This window comes from Vespa crabro, chromosome 14, assembly GCF_910589235.1.
Source record: "Vespa crabro chromosome 14, iyVesCrab1.2, whole genome shotgun sequence".
Taxonomy (NCBI): domain Eukaryota; kingdom Metazoa; phylum Arthropoda; class Insecta; order Hymenoptera; family Vespidae; genus Vespa; species Vespa crabro.
The window spans coordinates 1084143-1104763 of record NC_060968.1 but is presented as its reverse complement, the minus strand read 5'-3'; the positions used below and the strand labels follow the sequence as shown (position 1 = coordinate 1104763).

Here is a 20621-nt window from a genome sequence, read left to right as displayed (position 1 = left end):
TCGATTTTCATTATCAGATTTACTATATTTTTCTGATCGATTTCAATGATCGGATGATCGAATATATATAGATTTCTTGATTTATTCTGATCGATTCTCATTATATGGATCATTGATGATCATCACATGATTACCGCCATGTAGATTTATAAATCATCAAGAAAATCGAATCTTCCTCTAATCAAATAATAGAATCCTGTCGATATAAATTATCGATGGTAATATTCTAAAAATCGCAAAGGATCGAAAAATATAGAATTACATCGGTTAAAAAAAAAAAAAAACAAATCCGAATAAGTTTTACGTATCCTTGACGTATTTTCGAATGACATCAAGAAGCAATGTTCCCGAACGGAATTATCTTTCGCAGTACGTAGAGAAAAAAGAAAAGAAAAAAAAAAGAAAATAAAAGAAAACAACGCGATGTAACGATTTTATTTAATATGAATGTACTGTGATGTAAATATTGTAAACTAAGCTCTATTATAAAATATACGATTGAGTATACATACATACACATACACACACATATATATATTATATATATATGTATATGTATATAGACACACTTATTCCTACGACCCTGAAATCCTTTGAAAAAATTATTTCTTTTTATTTTTAATATTTTTCATTTTTTAGATTACTTTAATACTTTGAAGATTAATTCACTACTTTGTAAATTTCAAACTTTAAAATTTTTATTTTAATCGATTACTATGTTCATCGATATTGAGATTGAGAACATTATTATTCAGTAATCATTATTAATTAAATATTTAGTAATTATTACTGTTATTATTATTATTTAAAATTATTATTAAGTAAAGGTAAACGAGGGATATATGCAAATAACATATATTTATAACAGCAAAAGACATTTTTTATTATTAACAGTAGGCTTACAGTATTGCAGTAATGAATGTGCAAGAACGTTATCGTACGTATAATGATCGCACATTATTTCTAAAAATTTTTTTATGTACAAAAAAGTTCAAAGGGGGCGTTGGAAGAAGGAGGGAGAGGGATAGGCCGGGTAAGAAAGAGGAAACGGAGAATTTATTTATTTACAATCCTTTCATCCTTCAAATCTTTTCGATAGCGACAGATATAAAAAATATGAAAGCAAATTTACATGTACTTATATTTACGTATCGTTTATCTGAAAATTCGATTTAATTAATAATCGTATATTTCCCGCGTTTTTCTTTTTTTCTTTTACTTTTATATTTTTCTTTTGTTTTTAACATTAATGAAGGATAACAGGAAGTCCAATTTCTTTTCTTTCTTTTTGTTTTCTTCTTTTTTATTTTTTCGTTAGAAATTTGCACCGATTTAAATCGCTGACGTCGAATAAATAAAAATTAAAAGCTCGTTTATGTTACTAAACTACTGATCGACCATTTTCTACGACCGACCATTTTTTGTTTGCTTATTTGTTTGTTTTTATTTAATCTCATCTTCTCATCTTCTTTCTCTCTCTCTCTTTTATTTTCTTTCCTTCTTTTTCTGTTTTTTTTTTATTTCTTTTTTCTATGTACATACAAAAAAAGATCGGCGAATATCGAGCAGATTTTTATCCCGTTTGATGACAAAATTGTGGTTGGTGATGAGTCGGGGTAGTTGGTGTTAAGGGTGTCATTGGTGTCAGTGGGGTTAATGGACTTCCGGGACTTTCACTTCCGGCACTGCCACCTTGATAACCACCTAGGTATGCTCCGACCACGTTCACACTACTGGGATACATTTCCGTCGGGTGATGTTGCATTGGTGGTGAATGATGCACTGTAAAATATAAAAAAAAAAAATAGGGCCAAAATAGAAAATTATAGTGATTTAAAAAATCACTAATAACAAAATAGAAAATTGTAGTGATTACATTTTTTTACTGGAGTTAAAAATAAGTTTTTTTAAAATAAGTAAGTCGAAAGTGCGAACTAGAAATTTCTTTTTCATAAGCGACTTCGTTCTCAAAAAAATTTTAATTTTTGATAAATTCAAATTCTAAAGTTCAAATAGTATTGCAGCATTTTTGACAATCAAAAATAAAATGAAAGTGTGGAATAGAATTTTTTTTATAGATAGCTTTGTTCTCGAGAAAAGTCAAATTTTTTATAAATCCAAATTGTAAAAACCAAATCGTATCGTGCCATTGTTGGAAATCAAAAATAAAACGAAAATTCGGAATAGAAATTTCTTTTTCATAGACTACTTTGTTCTTGAGAAAAGTCAAATTTTTAATAAATCCAAGTTATGAAATTCAAATATTATCGCAACATTTTGTTGGATATTAATGATTATAAAATATTCTTGTAGTTAATAAGTTAAATAAAATAAATCGTACGATAAACTCACTTTGCGTTTTGATTTTGCCACTGTGCTTCTTCTGTCTTGCCCTTGAATTTTGAAACCATACTTGTGTGACCCTCTTACTTAATCCAGTTACATGTGCTATCCTTTCGAGATCCTGACCATCGGGATTACTATCCAATTGAAAATTCGCCTGCAATACGGAGAGTTGTTCCTCGGTGAACGTAGTTCTTACTCTCTTTGTTTTACTACCCTTGCCACCATGTTCGGAGTCACAATCTTCGGAGGAAGAAGTATTGTTTCCCTCTACTACATCAAGATAATGTGCCTTACATAATAATCGTGCGTCCAACAGGGCGAATTGTTCACCGGTCGATAATTGACGTGAACAAGCGTCACAAGCAAAACAGGCTAAATGATAAACCCTTTCACGGGCTCTCCTAACCCAATCACCTGCGCCCACACTTCGCCCACATTTTGCACACTTAGCACCGAACGTTCTGAAACAATACAATTTTTTTTTTATGGGACCCATTAAAGGATATCAATTTTCGTTCGAATTATATTTTGAATTGATTTTTTGAGAAACAAAAAAAAAACAACAACAAAAAAAAGAAAAGAAGATCTTTTTTTATCGTCCTACTTTTGTTATGACTCATCATTGCAATTTGATATAGCAGATCAATATCGTTTCAAATAACATGTTACCAATGTTATCAAAACATGTCGTAATGATACTTTGTCATCGTATGATGTGAAATAGTATTCATCGAACGCGTATCATAATACGGTGATTCTATATAATACTTAGTCGAATGAGTAAAATACGATGATAGATTGAGGATCGACGAAGTTATTTCAAAAATTCAGTATCGAGTGTCACTCGACAAGTTATATCTCAAAATAATTGGTCAATTAAGAATCGACACGATAATACAAACAACTAATCATCATCCATATATATATATATATATATATATATATATATATATATATAATATATTTTCAAGTATGTGGAAGAAAGGTGAACTCGCGAAAAGATAAAAAAAAAAGAAATAAATAAATAAAAAATACAGGACTAAAAATAATAAACTATTGCATTTTAAGGTTATCGCGAGAAGGTACGGATTGTGTTGTGTTGTGTCGCTGAGAGAAACGTTCAGTTTATTTTTATCTCATGCGTCTCGGTGCAGGTTCATTGAGGACCGCCAGACCCGAACACGGTCCTGTCCTCATTAACATACTACTCGACCGAAGTCGATGTCCAGCGGCCCTCCTAAAGGCGCGCGTCAGAAACCAGGGGCACCGTTTAAGAGGGGTTGCCATCGCGATTCGGGAAGTAGATTACGTCGAGATTATTTCGACGTCTCAGTCGTGGCTTCCATCTGGCCAACAAATGACTCGAACCCTTTGAATTTCAGCCGACGATGATATCCCTTCAATAAGCCAATTGTTTATTAAATACGATATTAACATCGCCATTGTTATTGTTATTATTATCATTATTGTTATTATTATCATTATTATTATTATTATTATTATTATTATTATTATTATTATTATTATTATTATTTTATAAGCCAATTTCGCTGACCAGTTCAATTAACTCCACTTTTTGAATTTTTTTTAAATTGAAGTGTCGAAGTACTTGATGGGGTCTTTACTTTTTATATTCACAATGAATTTCCCTAATTTCTGTTATTTAATACCATTAAATGACAAAATTTTGTTGGACATCGCGTAAAAAATAATTTATTTCAAAAATCAATCTGATTTAACTCAGCACTCTAATGTAAATCGTTGCAATAATGCAATTCAAACGTAACAGCAAGGCCTTTATACATTCTACAATGTTTATTTGAATTTATACTTTAACGAGAATTTTAAAAAATGATTTATATTATTTCATCGCATTACTCCATTCTTTTTTTTATTTTATAGAATTAATTGATTTGGTAAGTGATCATCTCATATAATATTTACATAATATTATCATATTATATTATTTATTATTATGTATATTTATTATATTTTATTATTATTATTATTATTATTATTATTATTATTATTATTATTATTATTATTATTATTATTATCAAGTAAGAAGGTTAAAAGATTTGTTCTTCAATTCTTCGAGGATCATGCAATTTTCTTTTCCAAATATTTTGTTTCCCATTTCCTAATTTCAAATTCTTCTTAACAGAACTATTCGAATTATTAAAATCATATAAATTATGAAAATCATATACATTTATTGATATATATATATAATAAAAAAAAATTGCAATGTATCTTACTAAAATTTATAATCTCATTTTTCCAGCACTGAACTCAAAATACGAAAAGATTCAATACCCAGACACTTTTTCTATACCAACTGCAACGATTATCAAGCTGATAAAATTACAAGTAAATATAAAAAAAAAAAATCGAAGTAAAGGACAAACTAAAGTATGTCCATTAATTCATAACCTCACTTTAAAACATACTCTTTAAAACGTAACATCGAAATAGATAATAAATTCCAAGAAGAAGTGCATTTTCGGATCACTCTGAACGTGATCTTTTCACAAAGAAAAACAGAAGAAAAGAAAAAGAAAAAGTTCTCACGAAGAAACGTTCACGTTTTTCTTTGAAAAAAAAAAAAAAGAAAAAGAAAAAGAAAAGAAAAATAGGAACATATTAGATAGGATCAAACTCTTATAGTACATAAGTTCAAGGAAAAGAGCAACCATGCAGAAGAAGATGAAGAAGAAAGAGAAGAAGAGGAAGAAGAAGAAGAAGAAGAAGAAGAAGAAGAATCGGTTGGTCTACCATCGACCGTATAGGGTTATTGTATGGAAAAATATGGTAAGCCAGGGAAGGGATTAGTCTCGGTCCTGTGCATAGTCATCGTCGTATCGAAGATATTTTCGGGGTATTATTGGTTATGTTGATCGTGTAAAGGGCACGCCTAGAAGCCCTGCCTCGGACACCTAGAAGAGAAAGAGAAATAGAAGAAGAGAAAGAGAGAAAGAAAGAGAGAGAAACAGAAAAAGAAAGAGAGAGAAAGAGAGAAAGAGAAAGAGAGAGAGATAAGTCAAGAGAGAAACAACAGCTACCGCATAGTCGAATCAAATCGCAATATCTTCGAAGAGGCTGGGTAAGGTGCCATTTGCATAAACAGTGGCGCCATCCTTCTCTCTTTCTCTCTCTCTCTCTCTCTTTATCATTCCATCTATCAATCTATCTATCTATCTTTCTTTCTCTCTTTCTCTTTCTCTCTCTCTCTGTCTCTCTCTTTCTCTCTGTTTCTTTCTTTCTTATACCCTTAACTCGTGAAAGAAAAGAAGAAGGAGTAAAATAAGGGCCTGTGTAACCAGCCACCAGTAGAAAGAAAGAGAAAGAGAAAGAGAACTGGTATCGAGTATCTATAAATCTTCAGGGTCGTACGTCGGCTACCAAACGGCTCCGCCCTAATTTATTCATTTGTTCTTCGACATAGGCGGGCCCTATAAGTCAACGAAGGATTAAGTCGGGTGCTAGTCCCGACCCCAGTCATGCAGCAGCACTCTCTTTCTCTCTATCGACTGGTACCTACAATCTGCATGCAGATCACGATTACCCTCTACCTCGAAGTACACGCCGATCGTGCGACTTGCCAAGTAATTAGCCGTTCCACAACGCATTCTTTACGATTTACTACTGAGTTTCCCTACGTTCAGAAAGGAAGTACGACCAATTGGTTAATCCCCTTTAATGTCAATGTGATTATCTTGTTTCCATATTGTTCACAATTAACGTCTTGTTATTTCAATAGAAATTTAATGATCGATATATATATATATATATATATATATATATATATATTTAAATATTTATTTAATCAAATGTCATTTATTTTAATCTTTTTGACGTCTATATTTCAATGATTAGAACAAAAATGATTAGAAGATACGATTGAATTAAAATTATTTAGGATTAAAAGAAAAATTATTAAAGGGAAAATGATTAGATATAATGTATATGCTTTTAAAATTAAAAAAAAAAATGAATAGTACAAAATTATTTGAACAGAATAATGTAGAAAATTAACGATTGGAAATGTATAGATTTTCGGCTATTTCAAACTATGATAACCTGTTCTTAAAAGGATTAAAGTTGATAACAATTAACCATAAGTTTTCTAACGATAATATAGCTCACTTTCTTATTGACTTTAGTGGACACAGTAAATTAAGCCGAGTTAGATCGTTTCGATTCGAAGGTAAAGGAACTGGCTAATAGAACGATTTTTGTTCGCGCCTACTCTTTCCTTTTTCCTTTTTTCTTTTCTCTCTCTCTCTCTCTCTCTCTCTCTCTTTCTTTCTCTTTCTTTCTTTCTCCTATCTCTTGTTTATTTTTTTTTGGTCGGCCCATGCGATAGGGTTAAAGGAGCGCTCGATAACGCGAGAGGATGGGAGAAAGTGTCAGTGAATATTTATTAATTTAAAAGGCGGCTCTTGCGACTTGAAAAGCGCCGGGGTCCTTGTGATAGAGAGAGAGAGAGAGAGAGAGAGAGAGGGGGAGAGAGTGAGGCCCCGGTCCTCGGGGCCTTACGAGGCGAATTCCTTAGACCTTTGGAACACTGACACTCGGCAGCCTCGACTCGTGACTCGGCACCCACGTAGTACATGTAAAACGTACTGCCAGGATATACTATACCCGTTCTCCTACCTTCTAAACTGACCCCCTTTTTGGATATCGAAACATGGCCTATGACTATAAACCCTTATCATTAAACCTTTCCACTACTGTTTATATGTTCTAGTCATTTTCAGATTGAAAGAATGATTGAACAGGAAAATAATTAAATTATATCTAATTAAATTCGATTAAATAAAAATATTACTCTTAATCAAACCTAATCAGAAACATATTAGTTTGTCCTTTGTTAGCTCCAACGACGTCTAGTTTATAGAAGATAAAGAAAATATTGATTTTCACTCTTCGCTGAACGTAATAATTAATTGACTTATATGAGCAAGTAGTCACTTATCAATTATTTATTAACACATTGTTGATCGGTATATGATAATAAGTAATACAGCGTCTGCTGGGATTTTATCCTGGCTATGTTCATGATTGAATTAAAATTGTTATTAGAATATTACAAATTCAGAAAAATTGGAATTATTGCAATGAAGTAAACGTTATGCAACATGATAAACAATATATACTATTTTATATTTTAATAATTACGTAAGTTGTATGTATTTGCAAAAACAAGTATATTTATGGAACGATCTCAATTATATGTTAAAAATGTTTTTGACATAAAATTAACAATAGGATCCATTCGATAACATAAGCGATATCCAAAGATGAATGCATCCGTCCCAAATGAAGAATTTCAAACCCTTCCCCATCCCCCGAAGGTGATCCTTCCTGTTAAATCTCTAGATCCTTAGGATTGCGAATCTTTCGATGATCGAGTATAGAACTCGGTCTTGAGACACGGTTCGGCTTTTTCTTCGGGTTCACCGGCATCGGGACACCTTCTACGTCAACGTGACTTCGCAGGTCGTGCACGAGCATGAGTGTACAGTGATGTGAATAGCCGACTGTACGTGAGGTCTGAAGGAGGAGACGACGACGACGAAGAAGAAGAAAAAGAAAAAGAAGAGGAGGAAGAAGAAGAAGAACCATCGGAAGACATTAATCACCCAACGGCGAGGGACTCTTACGTTCGTATAAGACGTCGAACGCAACCCACAGTAACATATACATATATGTGATCTGTAGATCTCTACGCTCATAGATCCTCAAGCCACGTGACCTTTCCTTTGCTAAACAACCAATAAAAATTTTTTTAACTAACCCTCATCTGCCTCTTCTAACATCATAGATTTTCAAATATCATAGAGGATTCCTATTTATATTTATATTTCTTTTTTTGTTCTTTTCATGCTCGATCACGTCTTATGGATCAGAAATAAAGTCTAGTTGGATATCCAGTTTGATCATTACGTAGTAAGTTTTCGTCGATAGGATGAGATTATCAAACATGAAAATATTAAGATAGATGAAATTTTTTGAGTATATAGGAAGTTTAAAGTTGTGTAAGTAATTATTTTTTATGGGCAATGGAAAGAGAACTTTAAAGGGATAAAATCGTCGCTCGTTTTATCCATTGTCAAAACAGCAAATTTTATACAGTAAATAACGAAAGTAACATATATACAATTGACAATGATTAATTTGATAAAAAATATATTATATTTCATCTTATTATTGTTATTATTATTGTTATTGTTATTACTGTTATTGTTATTATTAAATATCATGAATTTAAAAGTTACTCGGAAGAAAAAAAGAGTATTCCTATCTAAAAAATTTGTAAAATTAATATATAATTAATGACAACAGATACACCTAATCAATAATATTTATTTCGCTTGTTAAATATTTGATGTTATTATTACTATTAAATATACTGAATAATATATCAAATTCAAGAGTTACTTAGAAAGAAAAAAGACTGATTAAGAAATTTGTAAAATTAATATTCAATTAACGGTAACAGGTACACATAATTGACAATATTTATTTCTTTATTATTATTATTATTATTATTATTATTATTATTATTATTATTATTATTATTATTATCATTATAATTATTATTAGATTAAATATACCAAATAATATACCCAATCCAAAAGTTACTTAAAGAGAGAGAGAGAGAAAGAGAGAGAGAGAAAGAGAGAGAGAGAGAGAGAGAGAGAATGTTTCTAGTTAAAAATGTTAAAAATTCAAACAGGCGTCGTGACGTTGTAGCATAAGACGAACAAATGATCTCACCCCCCTTCCTCTCAACCCCTAGTCCACTACCTCCCTCTTTTTCTTTCCCCTTCTATCCTTCTCTTTTCGAGATGAGCTCCCGTAGTGGTAGCCGAGAAACGTCTTCTTAAGATCGGCTTTGGGCATCCGCCTCGAATCAGCAGGGTGCCACTGTACTCTCTTCGATACGAAAGAATATTATTGGCTTCCATCGATAATCCGTAATCCTACTACTGGATCGCCTACTACCGGCCGAATATCGTTCGCTATTCCGTTCTTCTTATGAATGGAACGCAACGGAGAAACGGATGTAATCGTATATCATCAAAATCGAGAGAAAGAAAGAAAAAAAAAGAAAAATAAAACAGAAAAAAGAAGAAAAAGTAGAGAGAGAGAAAGAGAAAGGATATGGTAAATTTCATTTATAAGGTTTTTATAAGGTTTTAATTTATAAGGAATTCTATTTGATTCAGATTAAAAAAATATAAATATGTGTATAATCGATTGGTATTATTCGATGTAAGTAAAAAGTATTTAAATGCAATTGTTATTTTATTAAATGTATAATTGAATTAACATTGTGGATCGAAATAATCGTACGATTAATCATCGTTAATTGCCGCATAAATCCGCAATATGTGAAATAACTTGCAATCCTAATCTAGCTGAAGCTAAAGTTTTTAGGAGATTCAAAGAAGAAAAGAAAGAGAAAAGAAGAAAAAAAACCAAAAATAAAAAAGGAAAAATAAATACGATGGCTATTATAGTTATTCGACTTGTCTAAAAGAAAAGAAATGATGAATCATTGTGGAACGAAATAACCGCATGATTAATCATCATTAATTGTCACACATAAATCCGCAATATGTGAATAACTATCTTAATCTAAAAGAGAAAAAAAGAAGAAAGAAAAGAAAAGAAATTTTAAATCAAAACGACGAGTGAAATAAAATCGAAAGATTAACTTACAGGGCGTAATCGTGTCGACAATAGAGTCTCATCCCCCGAAGAAAACAGGAATGTTGATCATGAAGGGGTCTGGCACAAGCGCAACACTTGAGGCATCTCGAATGCCATGTACGACCCCCAACACATAGTACGGTTCGTTCTCGGACATTTTCTCCGCAACCACCACAATCCATTTCCATGCCATCCTGTTGTTGACCATTTTCTTTAGCAGTAATTCCACCCCCAACAACTATAGCACCCTTTGCCATTGTGCTTGTATTGTTTCCTTTCTTACCAGGCCCATGATTGTTGTTATTGTTGTTGTTGTTGTTGTTGTTGTTGTTATTGTTATTATTGTTATGATTCTGAGTATTGTTGTTATTGTTCTTGTTATTAGCACTGTTAATATTGTTATTGTTGTTGTTGTTATTATTATTGTTGTTGTTGTTGTTGCTGTTATTGTTGGTCGAGCAGATCATGCTATTCGAACACTCGCTATCCGTCTCCAATTCTGTCTAAAAATCAAATAAAATGAAATCAATGATACATATTTATATACATATATAAAGTGAATTTTAAATCGTTTTAATTTAAATTTGTTTTGTTTTATATTTGATAAATTTTTGAAATATTTTCTTGAACTTTTATATATGATTAATGGATGGAGAAACGAGGAGGATTATATACAACAGGATTTATTATTCGATCCATAAAATCTGTATGTCGTCGGTTTGATTAGGTAATAAAATGGAATCGTGTTAACGTTCTTCGTAAAGCCAACTGGCCAACTTGAAAAGAGCACGATACTAGTCCGTTAAACGCGAGAAACCGTTCCGGTAGTAACCTCTATCCACTTTATTCCCGAGTGAATAAAGTTTTTAGAATAAGAATAAGAATTTTTTGTTCTTTTCTTTTCTTTTATCTCCATTTTCTGTTTTTTTGTTCTTTTTTTTTGTTCTTCTTTCTCTTTCTTTTATATAAGCTATTCTATCCGTATCGAGAAACATAAGTTTTCCGATTGATGTCGGAGAAGTCGCATTCTCGCAAGAGTCTTCCTTTGCTGCGGACTCCAAATCTTAATTAATATAGGTAAGATAAAAAGAAAAAAAAAAGAAAAAAGAAAAAGAAAATAATAAATAACCAAGGAGTCTCGGAGATTCTCGTCGGATTGATAAATGACGTCTCCTCTCTTATTCTAACACGGGATGTATCAATGTATCCGTTGTTGGTGATGAGCTAGCTATAGTTTTGCCATTTGTACTTTACGCTTCTGGCTAAGGAGAAGAAAACCATGGTACGTGTTACACCGATATGCTTCGTTACGTGACTAAGATCCTCGTAAATGGCTCTGCGTCCTACGCTCTTACGTTGTTTGCTATGGTAACCTTCTTATAGATACTCTTCGCGCGAACATTTTAACCTTAGGAAATATATATCTATCCTGTAGGTAAATGTATAAGTGAGACACGTTTCATTAACTTAATATTTAACAAATTATTATTATTATTATTATTATTATTATTATTATTATTATTATTATTATTATTATTATTATTATTTTGTATATATAGAATAAAAAATTTAATAATATAATAAATTAATAAAATAATATGATAAAATACATATATATATATATGATAAAAAAAATATATATGTATGTGTTTCAGAAATGTTTCAGAAATGTATCGAATTTAAAGAGCATATTCTACTCAAGGTAAGGATGACAAAAAATCATATAAATATTGCTTCAAAAATGCTTTCTTATAAAATTATATTCATTTTTTATTTACATTAAACAACATGTCCGTCATTAACAATCCATACTATTTACTCGACAGGAAATCATTTCGATGGAAATCATTTTCAACAGTTTCCATAATGAAACGTTGTAAAAGTTTCACATTTTCTTAAGATCTGTAATAAATGAAAAACGTTTATAACTTTTAGGGAAAGAAAAACGTTTTCGAACGCGTGTTTATATAACCTTTTTTTTAATCTTTACGATGAGTACAATATACTCTTTAAATTCGACGATATATTTCTGAAATATATAAATATTTATACTAAATGTTTAAACTGTATAAAAATATGCCAAATATTCATAATAATTATATACATGACGTAATATATTATAGTTATTATTTATGGAGTTCGTATTTTGAAACATTTCTAATCAATATTTTAAATAAATAAATGATCATTATTTATAATAAAATATTAATACATAATATAAGCGATCAGTATTACATCGATTAATACAAAAACTATCGGTATTTTAATTAAAAAATTTATAGATATAACAGAATTTTAAAAGGAGTATTTATAAAAAAGAAAAAAAAATCTAGACACAATTCTGATACTTAATTATTTACACTGATCGTTTGTATTATATATCGATATACATAATAAATTATATATAACCATTTATTTGACAAAATACTTAACATTAATAAATAATTAAACAAAACAAAAAACTAAATAAAGAAAAGTGATGCATTATTCATTCATATTTCGAGAACAAAAAATTTATAAATATTTTAATAGAATGATTAGTGAATTTTTAGTGAATTAGTGAATTTCTTTCTTTTACTTTTTTTCGTTTTTTTGTTTTTGTTTCGTACACAATGATTTATCAAATTGATGTTTTAGAGTATGCAAAGAAAAAAAAAGAAAGGAAAAAAAAGAGAAAAAGAAAAAAAATGTATTTATCAAATCATAAATCAATAACAGGATTAATACAATCTGATCAAATGTATGTATATATATATATATATATATATATATATATATATATATATATATCCGATAGATATGAACCTTTTTTACAAAATTCACTTTGGCCTGATAGAAACGAGTACAAATCGAGCATAGAATCGATAATATTAATTACCACGTGGGCAAACTTACCAAGTTGTTATTCTACGACTTTACGATTGATCAATCGACTAATCTGTTTAGACCGGTGAATTAATTAGAACGTTCGGCCAACCTTACCACAACTCCTCGCTTCGAGTTCGATCTATTTTGCATACACGATCGTATTTATTATAGAATATCATCGATAATATTACTTTTTCCTTTTTTCTGTTCTTTTTCTTCTTTTGTCCTTTTACAAATTAACATGAACTATATGTAACATGACATAGTTACTCGTTACTTTTTAATTATATTACAAATTTCATATCGGAAGAAATGAATTGCCATTGAATTTTCATGTTGTCGTACATAATATTATGTTCGACTCATGAACATGAATATTTTATCATATGTAGCTATGGCTGGTTTTTTTCTTTTTTTTTTTTTTCATTTATTTTTATATTCTTTTTTTTCTCTTTTCTTACACGTCACTTTCGGACAATCAAATTCCAGCGCTTATTTTCTACCAGTTAATACGTAATTTTATTCGATTGACTATTAAAATTCTCTATGTTAATTTTACGTAAGATAAACCAATGAATTTTGCATGATCGATTTTAAAAATAAATCTACAAAATGTATAAGAAAGATAGATGTGATATTGGGTAGTAAAGAATTTCGATACAGGGTATAAGTAAAAATGTTGATACACCGAAGACAGGCAATTTTCGAAAGAGAAAGAGAGAGAGAGAGAGAGAGAGAGAGAGAGAAACAGACAGACAGATAGACAGAATGAGAGAGAGAGAAAGAGAGATCCTACGGCTCTTTATCTTATTTTTTATTTTCTTCATTTCTCTCTATCTTTCTTCTTCCTCGTTCGTTCTGTCCGTTCCACGTCGAGTGGTAATCATTTCACGTATAACTGGACGGCCATTGATTTATGATCTGCCGAAGGCAAAGTCGAACTTCCCACCTGTGATTTATGCCCTATGGCTTTTCGATACGTTGGCGTAAAGATTCACCGACGTCGATTATTTCCGTCGGTCTCTCTCTCTCTCTCTCTCTCTCTCTCTCTCTCTCTCTCTCTCTCGTTCTCTTTCTCTTTCTATCTGTCTCTATCTCTGTCTGTCTCTCTTTTTTCACACCTTCGTTCGATCAGCAACCATTAACGTCAACGCCGATCGCGAAAAATCTATCGGCTCTCTCTCTGTGTAACACCGGATCTCCCATATATAATATACGTACATATACATTATGATAAGTCTCTTTTCGTATCATAATTATTTAAAATTTCAAAAATATTCATCTTTGTTGCTTTTTTTAGTCTTGAATTCTTTTTATCGAAATTTTTCAACAAAATTTTTCTAAAGAAATCTTTCATAACCGTGAAAATATGTTTAATATCATATCTTTAATGTTAGATGATTTTATCGAATAATTATATCTTCGTTGATATAACATTTAAGTTTAATACTATTAACAATTTTGAGTGATAAATCGTTAAAATTTAACGATGAAATAATTCGAGGAATTATCGATATTTGAAAATCTTTCTACTTAAAAAATCTATTATAATTTCAACGTGTTTAAATATATTAAAATTGTATGATCTATAAAAATGTAGGATAAAATTAAAAAAAAACATGTTAATAAAATAATATTATATATATTATATATATATTTATATATTTGTAATATTCAAATTTCGATAATATTTTGATATTTCGTCGATATTTCGTGTATATATATATATGACAACATTTTATTAAATATTTTTTAAAATTATTTCATAACAATATGACCCATATTAATTTAATAGCTGCCGTATAATAAATTTGAAAATGTCAAAAGAATTAGAAATTATTCGCATTAGAAAAATGTTCGTAAAAATCATTAATCTTTAAACGAATAAAATTATTTTATTTTTATGCATCATTTTCCATAATATTATTTAACAACAATTATTTGGCTGTTAAAACTTCAGGATTACAAATTATTAGTATTTTAAAGAAGAAAAGGTTTCTATTTACTTACAAAGAATTCTTCAGTATTTTTGGTCACACCATAACGAGAGTTAAATACAAACGAGATTAGAAAAGGAGACACATTTAGGACATGAAAATCCTCTTTGGGTCAAGAAAATCTTGCGAAACTTTATTCATTGGTCTACTGTTGAGGCTATTCATGACTTCCAAGTAAAATACGAGGGATAATTTACAACACTTTGGAATGGTGACCCAACTTAAAAAGAGATCCTACCTACTCTTTAGAAAACCTTTCCTAAAAAGATGAAAATTAACTTTTACCACTCGAAATCATTTGAAGGTTTAGGTTACTATTGTAACACCATTTTGAAATATCGGTCAATTTTGCAAATACTAAAAAAAAAAAAAAGAAAAAAGTAAATCAGATAAAATTCAGTTATTACAACGCTTTTAATTCATTTTCGAACTTTTACATGTCAATTTTTGTCTTTTAAGCTCACAAAATTTTGACAAAATTTTGTAGAAAAATCTTGATCACCGTTTATATAATATTTCGAATTTCTAACGAATAACATATAAACAATAAATCTTACATGGATCACAAATATTTAATACATATTATATAACTAAATCAAAGATCATGCAAACATTTCGAAGTATATAATATTTATAAACAAAATATATATCATTTGATTAAAAATATTTTATAATATATATACTAATATTTACTATATTAATATTTATATATTTATATTACCTATATAAATATGTTACGATAACTACAAATATTATTAAACAAGATTAACATGTTATTATTTAAATATTTGAAATGTTATTTAAGAAAAAAAAAATAAAAAAGTTAAAAACAAAAAATTCTTCTTCTTCCTTTTGTTTTTGTAAATTTCGTAAAGAGAAAAAAAGAACAGAAAGAAGATTCGAACTCGTCGAAAATTTTTCTCAACGAAAAATATCTACCATGTTATTTGCCATCGTAGGTGGTTCGGGCAACGCAATCAAGTCGTAATGAGAAAGAATAATAGAAGTCATTTTTAAGGCCGAGGCGACGGAGATGAGCTGACAAAATGAGAAATGCCTGAGTGCAAGGGTCAAACGAGCTTCGGCCTACCAACTACTCACTACCGAATATCGAAAGTGCATCTTCACCGCCACCACCATCACCACAACCATCACCATTACCACCCTCCCCTTTTCTCTCTCCCTCTCTTTTTTTTCTCTCGAAATTCATCCCTTATAACTTCATAATTTCTAAAGTTCATAATTTCGTTTTTCCTCGATCACCTATATTCAAAGAAAAATTTATCGAAATTCGTACGAATTTATTGGAAATATCAAATAAAATTTTTAATTGATAAAAAAAAATCTGTTATTTCTTTGAAATTCGAATAATTATAACAATCCTATTTAAAATCGATGCTTTAATTAATTTTCCTTAATTAATTAATGATTGACCTTTGTGTGTTGATGAATTTTTGGTTTGTAGATATGACAATTTTGTTATAAAAAAAAAAAAAGTAAAAAAAAAAACAGAAAAAGAAAAAAGAAAAACTAATTTATCAACGACTATGACCATATTTTTTTTATTAACAAGTAATATTATTACTACTGTTTTTGCATTAGAAAATATATTTTTAACAGATTCATCATTCAATTAATATAATAAAATTAAACCGATATTGCCTCGTACTTATCGAATACTTTTGCGCGATTTGCGAGATGGCAAATTTTTAATAAATTTTTTTTAAGTCAAATTTGAAATAAAAACTTTATGTCCGTCCGACGGTAACGAAACGATAAATAAATAATTATCGAAGTAGAATCTTAATCATCAGAAACAATGTTACCACGATAAAAATTCTCTCCCACCCACCGCTGTTCCGGCCACTTCTCATCCCATCCCCACCCTCAAAAAAAGAAAAACATACCTTCATTGTTTCTCCTGTCGTTAAGAGAAAACAAAAAAACAGAAGGAGGTCACGAATCCTCGACCTTCAACTCCATCCTTCCACTATCTCATAAAAGTTCTTATTCACAATAAAACCAAAGTCACGTCAAGTCAAATCGAAACGAGATTATTTTTTTATGATATTGAAAGTAAGGTTTCACCGAATGAAAACAAAAAAGGAAAGAAAAAGAAAAGATAAAAGAAAAAGAAAAGAAAGAGAAAAGTGAAAAAGAAAGAAAAGGGAAAAGGGAAAAGGAAAAAAGAATAAAATCGAAAAAAACTATATATATATATATACATATATATATATATATATATATATATACATATATATATATATATACATATATATATGTATATATATATATATATGTATATATATATATTGTATCGAAATATCGTAATTAACTAACGCACAATTAACTGAACGTAGAAACTTTTTTCTTTCTTTCTTCTCCTTCTTCTTCTTCCTTTTTTCACAATTTCGATGACGATGGAAGACGAAAGATCAGCAAGTATCCTATCCGGATCCGTGTCCCGGAGAAGACTGGCATCCTCGATCATGCCCCTACCACTCGCGCCACTATTCCTATACACTAACATTCTCCAAAGAGAAGTAACACTCATACTACAGAAACTCAGCATACGTATAACTGTTTGTCTGTCTCTCTCTCTCTCTCTCTTTCTCTCCCTCTATCTCATTTGTTAGCTACTAGACAGGAGAAGGTTCTCTCTCTCTTTCTCTCTGTCTCTCTTTCTCTCTGTCTCTCTTTCTCTCTGTTTCTCTTTCTCTCTCTCTTTCTCTGTCCCACTCTTGGTAGAATATCGGAGAGGTTGGTACAACTGGACTCCGCCTATCATGAACACGCCCATGTTCTTTCATTCCTGCTATTGAACGAAACCTAACTCTGGTTGGGTAATGTGCTAGCGTGAGTTAAGCGCATGTGCTGTGCAAAATCTCATCCCCCCATTTATGAGCTCCTCGCAACCTATATCTCCCTCCTCACTACCACCCCCCCCCCACTGATTCTGAGTTCTCTTTTCTTTTCTTTTCTTTTTTTTTCTTTTTTTGATTATTTTTTTCTTCTTCTTTTTCCCTTTCCTTTCTTTCCTTTTTTTTTTTTTTTTTTTTTATTACTCTTTCCTACTCCCGTGCTTTCCTTTTTCTACACTGTTGTCGGAATTTTTCTCAACTCTAAGAATCGCAAACTCTGATGGAATTTCAGCGGTGATTCAGCACGAACTTCACGTTTTCCGTATATGTGTGTATGTGCGCGCTTGTGTGTTCACTACATCTTTCTCTTATACGAGTAAACTTACTTTCTTTGTGCATTTATCGTGCGGCATAAGATATCGAGAGATATCTGGAGAAGGAAGAAGAGGAGAAGGAGAAGGAAAGGAAGAGGAAAAGAAAGAAGAGGGACGGGGATTCAAGAGAATCTAAACAGAATTTTAGATTGTTAAAAGACCGTATCTCTTGGCAAATAGAAAGAGAAAAGTAGGGTTGGCTTTTTTTTTAACAAATCATGTGATTTTTGTTTTTATAGAGGCAAAAGAGTTAGATATATAATATATATATGTATATATATATAACTCATGTATATATATATACATATATATATACATGATTAGAGTAATGATTAAACTGATATAAATTATAATTAATCTGTTTTTAGTTAATGTTAGCTTGATCTGCTTGATAATAATACGGTGGTTTTAAACGTAATGTAATAATATTAAAAATAATATACAAATATATTTAATTTAGATCAGTACTTAAGTGACAGAAATTATAAAACTAGCCTAATTGTGAGAGACAAATTTTTGAAAGAATAAATTTTATTAATCATTTTTTATTAGGTTAATTTATAGTTACAATAATGAAATATTAATAAAAAAAAAGTATATACCAGAATATATATATACATATATATATATATATATATATATATATATATATATATATTTGATTAAGCCCAGTATATGTATGTTACACTAATTATGACACTAGCCTGATTGTAGGAGACAATTCTTGGAACAATTAAAATATATATTTGTTAATTTATCTATAAATTTGATAATCATTTTTTATTAGATTTATCTACTTTATAATAATATGGTATTATCAAAAAAGTATATATATATATATATATATATATATATATATATATTATTTGGATCAGTTTATATACCTAATCGTGAGTAATAATATAAGTAATCTTGAAAAACAATTTTTGAAGGTATTGAATTTATCAATCAATTTGTGATAAGTTTATCTATATAATAATAATGTAATAGTACACAAAATATATATACATGTACATAATATATGTATATATACTCATATCTATAACATATTCACAAAATATCTTCCTTCTTGTCAGCGTTTTAAGAATAATTACTTATATCAACCCCCTCTCCCAAACTAGTAAAGAATGAAATTCTATCTGACGATTATCTAAACCGTCCGATAGAATCCGCTCTTCCAAACTTTCTCTCCCATTTCTCGATATCCAATTTTTATCATCTTTTTCTTATAAAAAAAAAAAAAAATAAAAAATAAAAAAAAACTGTGATATAGCTATTACTTACATCTACGTACATACTCGCATACATATTTATGTAACCATCGATGTATTCAACTTTTCCATCTTCACTTTTTTTATTTTTTATTTTCGATGAGTTTGGGTTCTCGAGGGGGTTCGAGCACCTGTTTGTATTTCGGCCTCGCCGACACATAAATCATTCTGGAATGGACTAACGCCTTTTATCACTGCTATAGGCCTACTCCTCTATCCCATCCCTCTTTTCTCCTCCCTCCCCGACCCCATCATTCTCTCCATTCCCTTCGTCCAACACCATATTCACTACAGTATTCCTTCTGCCTAACTTTCGACGCTAGGCAGATACACCTTCTCTCTCTTTTTTTTTGTTGTGTATATATATATATATATATATATATATATATATATATATATATATCTTTTTTCGATTCCATTCGAAAGGGATACATATACGCCCACGCTAGTATGATGAATATAATTTTTCGTTGGAGTGCCTGGAAAAGTGTCAAACGAGTTCTTGCTATGCTTCTCCACCTCCTTCTCCTCCTTCCCCTCTCTTCCTCCTCCCTAATTCTTTCTTTTTTTTTCTTTTCTTTCTTTTCTTTTTCCCTTTTTTTGATTTTTATTGCCATTCCGAAATCATATCTCATGTATATATATATATATATATATGATATATATATGCATATATGTATGTATATATGTATGTATGTATGTACGTACGTAAATGTGTGCGACCATCCGTGAAAACTTACTGTTTCTTGTGTCACGCGTGTAGTAGAAGAAGGTCGATGGGGAGGATCGTAGGAGATGAGGTGGATTTTTTTAAACCGATAAATCTCGATCGTGCGATCCTTTCACGATTCACGAGCGAGGCGACGAAGTCATTTTTGGGAGACCATGGATTTGTGAGAAAGGTCTACAAATTTTACCTTCTTTTTTCTTTTTTTTTTCTTCTTTCTTTTTTCTTTTTCTTTTACTTTTTTTTCTTTTTTGTTAATTTAGATGCACAGGTATAAAGTATATATAAGTAGTTGAATGAAATATCGAAAATCATCAAATTCGTGCGTGTAGTTATATTAAAATTTTTTTCTATTGAGTTCGACGCAATTCCTTTCATCGAACGTTTTTGTTTTTTTTGCTTTTATTGAGTTTTCCTTTGTTTCTGTTCTTTTCTCGTTTTGCTTTCATACTTGA

At 30.1% G+C, this 20621-nt stretch overlaps 1 protein-coding gene across 3 annotated transcripts; it reads right to left on the bottom strand.

The window, feature by feature from the left end:
• Positions 1–875: 875 nt before the first annotated feature.
• LOC124428980 (LIM/homeobox protein Awh-like) lies at positions 876–17400 on the bottom strand. 3 transcript variants are annotated; one of them, XM_046973620.1, is made up of 5 exons: positions 17278–17400; positions 16841–16923; positions 10078–10571; positions 2353–2807; positions 876–1782 (listed from the first exon to the last, which is right to left on the bottom strand). In XM_046973620.1, the coding sequence occupies exons 2-5, from the start codon at positions 16844–16846 to the stop codon at positions 1574–1576; spliced, it is 1164 nt and encodes a 387-aa protein (XP_046829576.1). In that variant the 5' UTR covers positions 16847–16923; positions 17278–17400; the 3' UTR covers positions 876–1573. The 3 variants fall into 3 exon arrangements, with proteins under 3 accessions (XP_046829576.1, XP_046829575.1, XP_046829577.1); XM_046973619.1 differs by having other exon boundaries at positions 16841–16939; positions 17278–17395; XM_046973621.1 differs by lacking the exon at positions 16841–16923 and having other exon boundaries at positions 17278–17395.
• Between the last annotated feature and the right edge of the window lie 3221 nt (positions 17401–20621).

What these genes read in the sequence shown, in the direction of transcription:
- LOC124428980 (XM_046973620.1), bottom strand. An exon ending in TGTCGACACGATTACGCCCT is followed by an intron (nt 2,808 to 10,077) that starts GTAAGTTAATCT and finishes GTATTGTTTCAG; the next exon opens with AACGTTCGGTGCTAAGTGTG. An exon ending in TGGCAAAATCAAAACGCAAA is followed by an intron (nt 1,783 to 2,352) that starts GTGAGTTTATCG and finishes TATATTTTACAG; the next exon opens with TGCATCATTCACCACCAATG.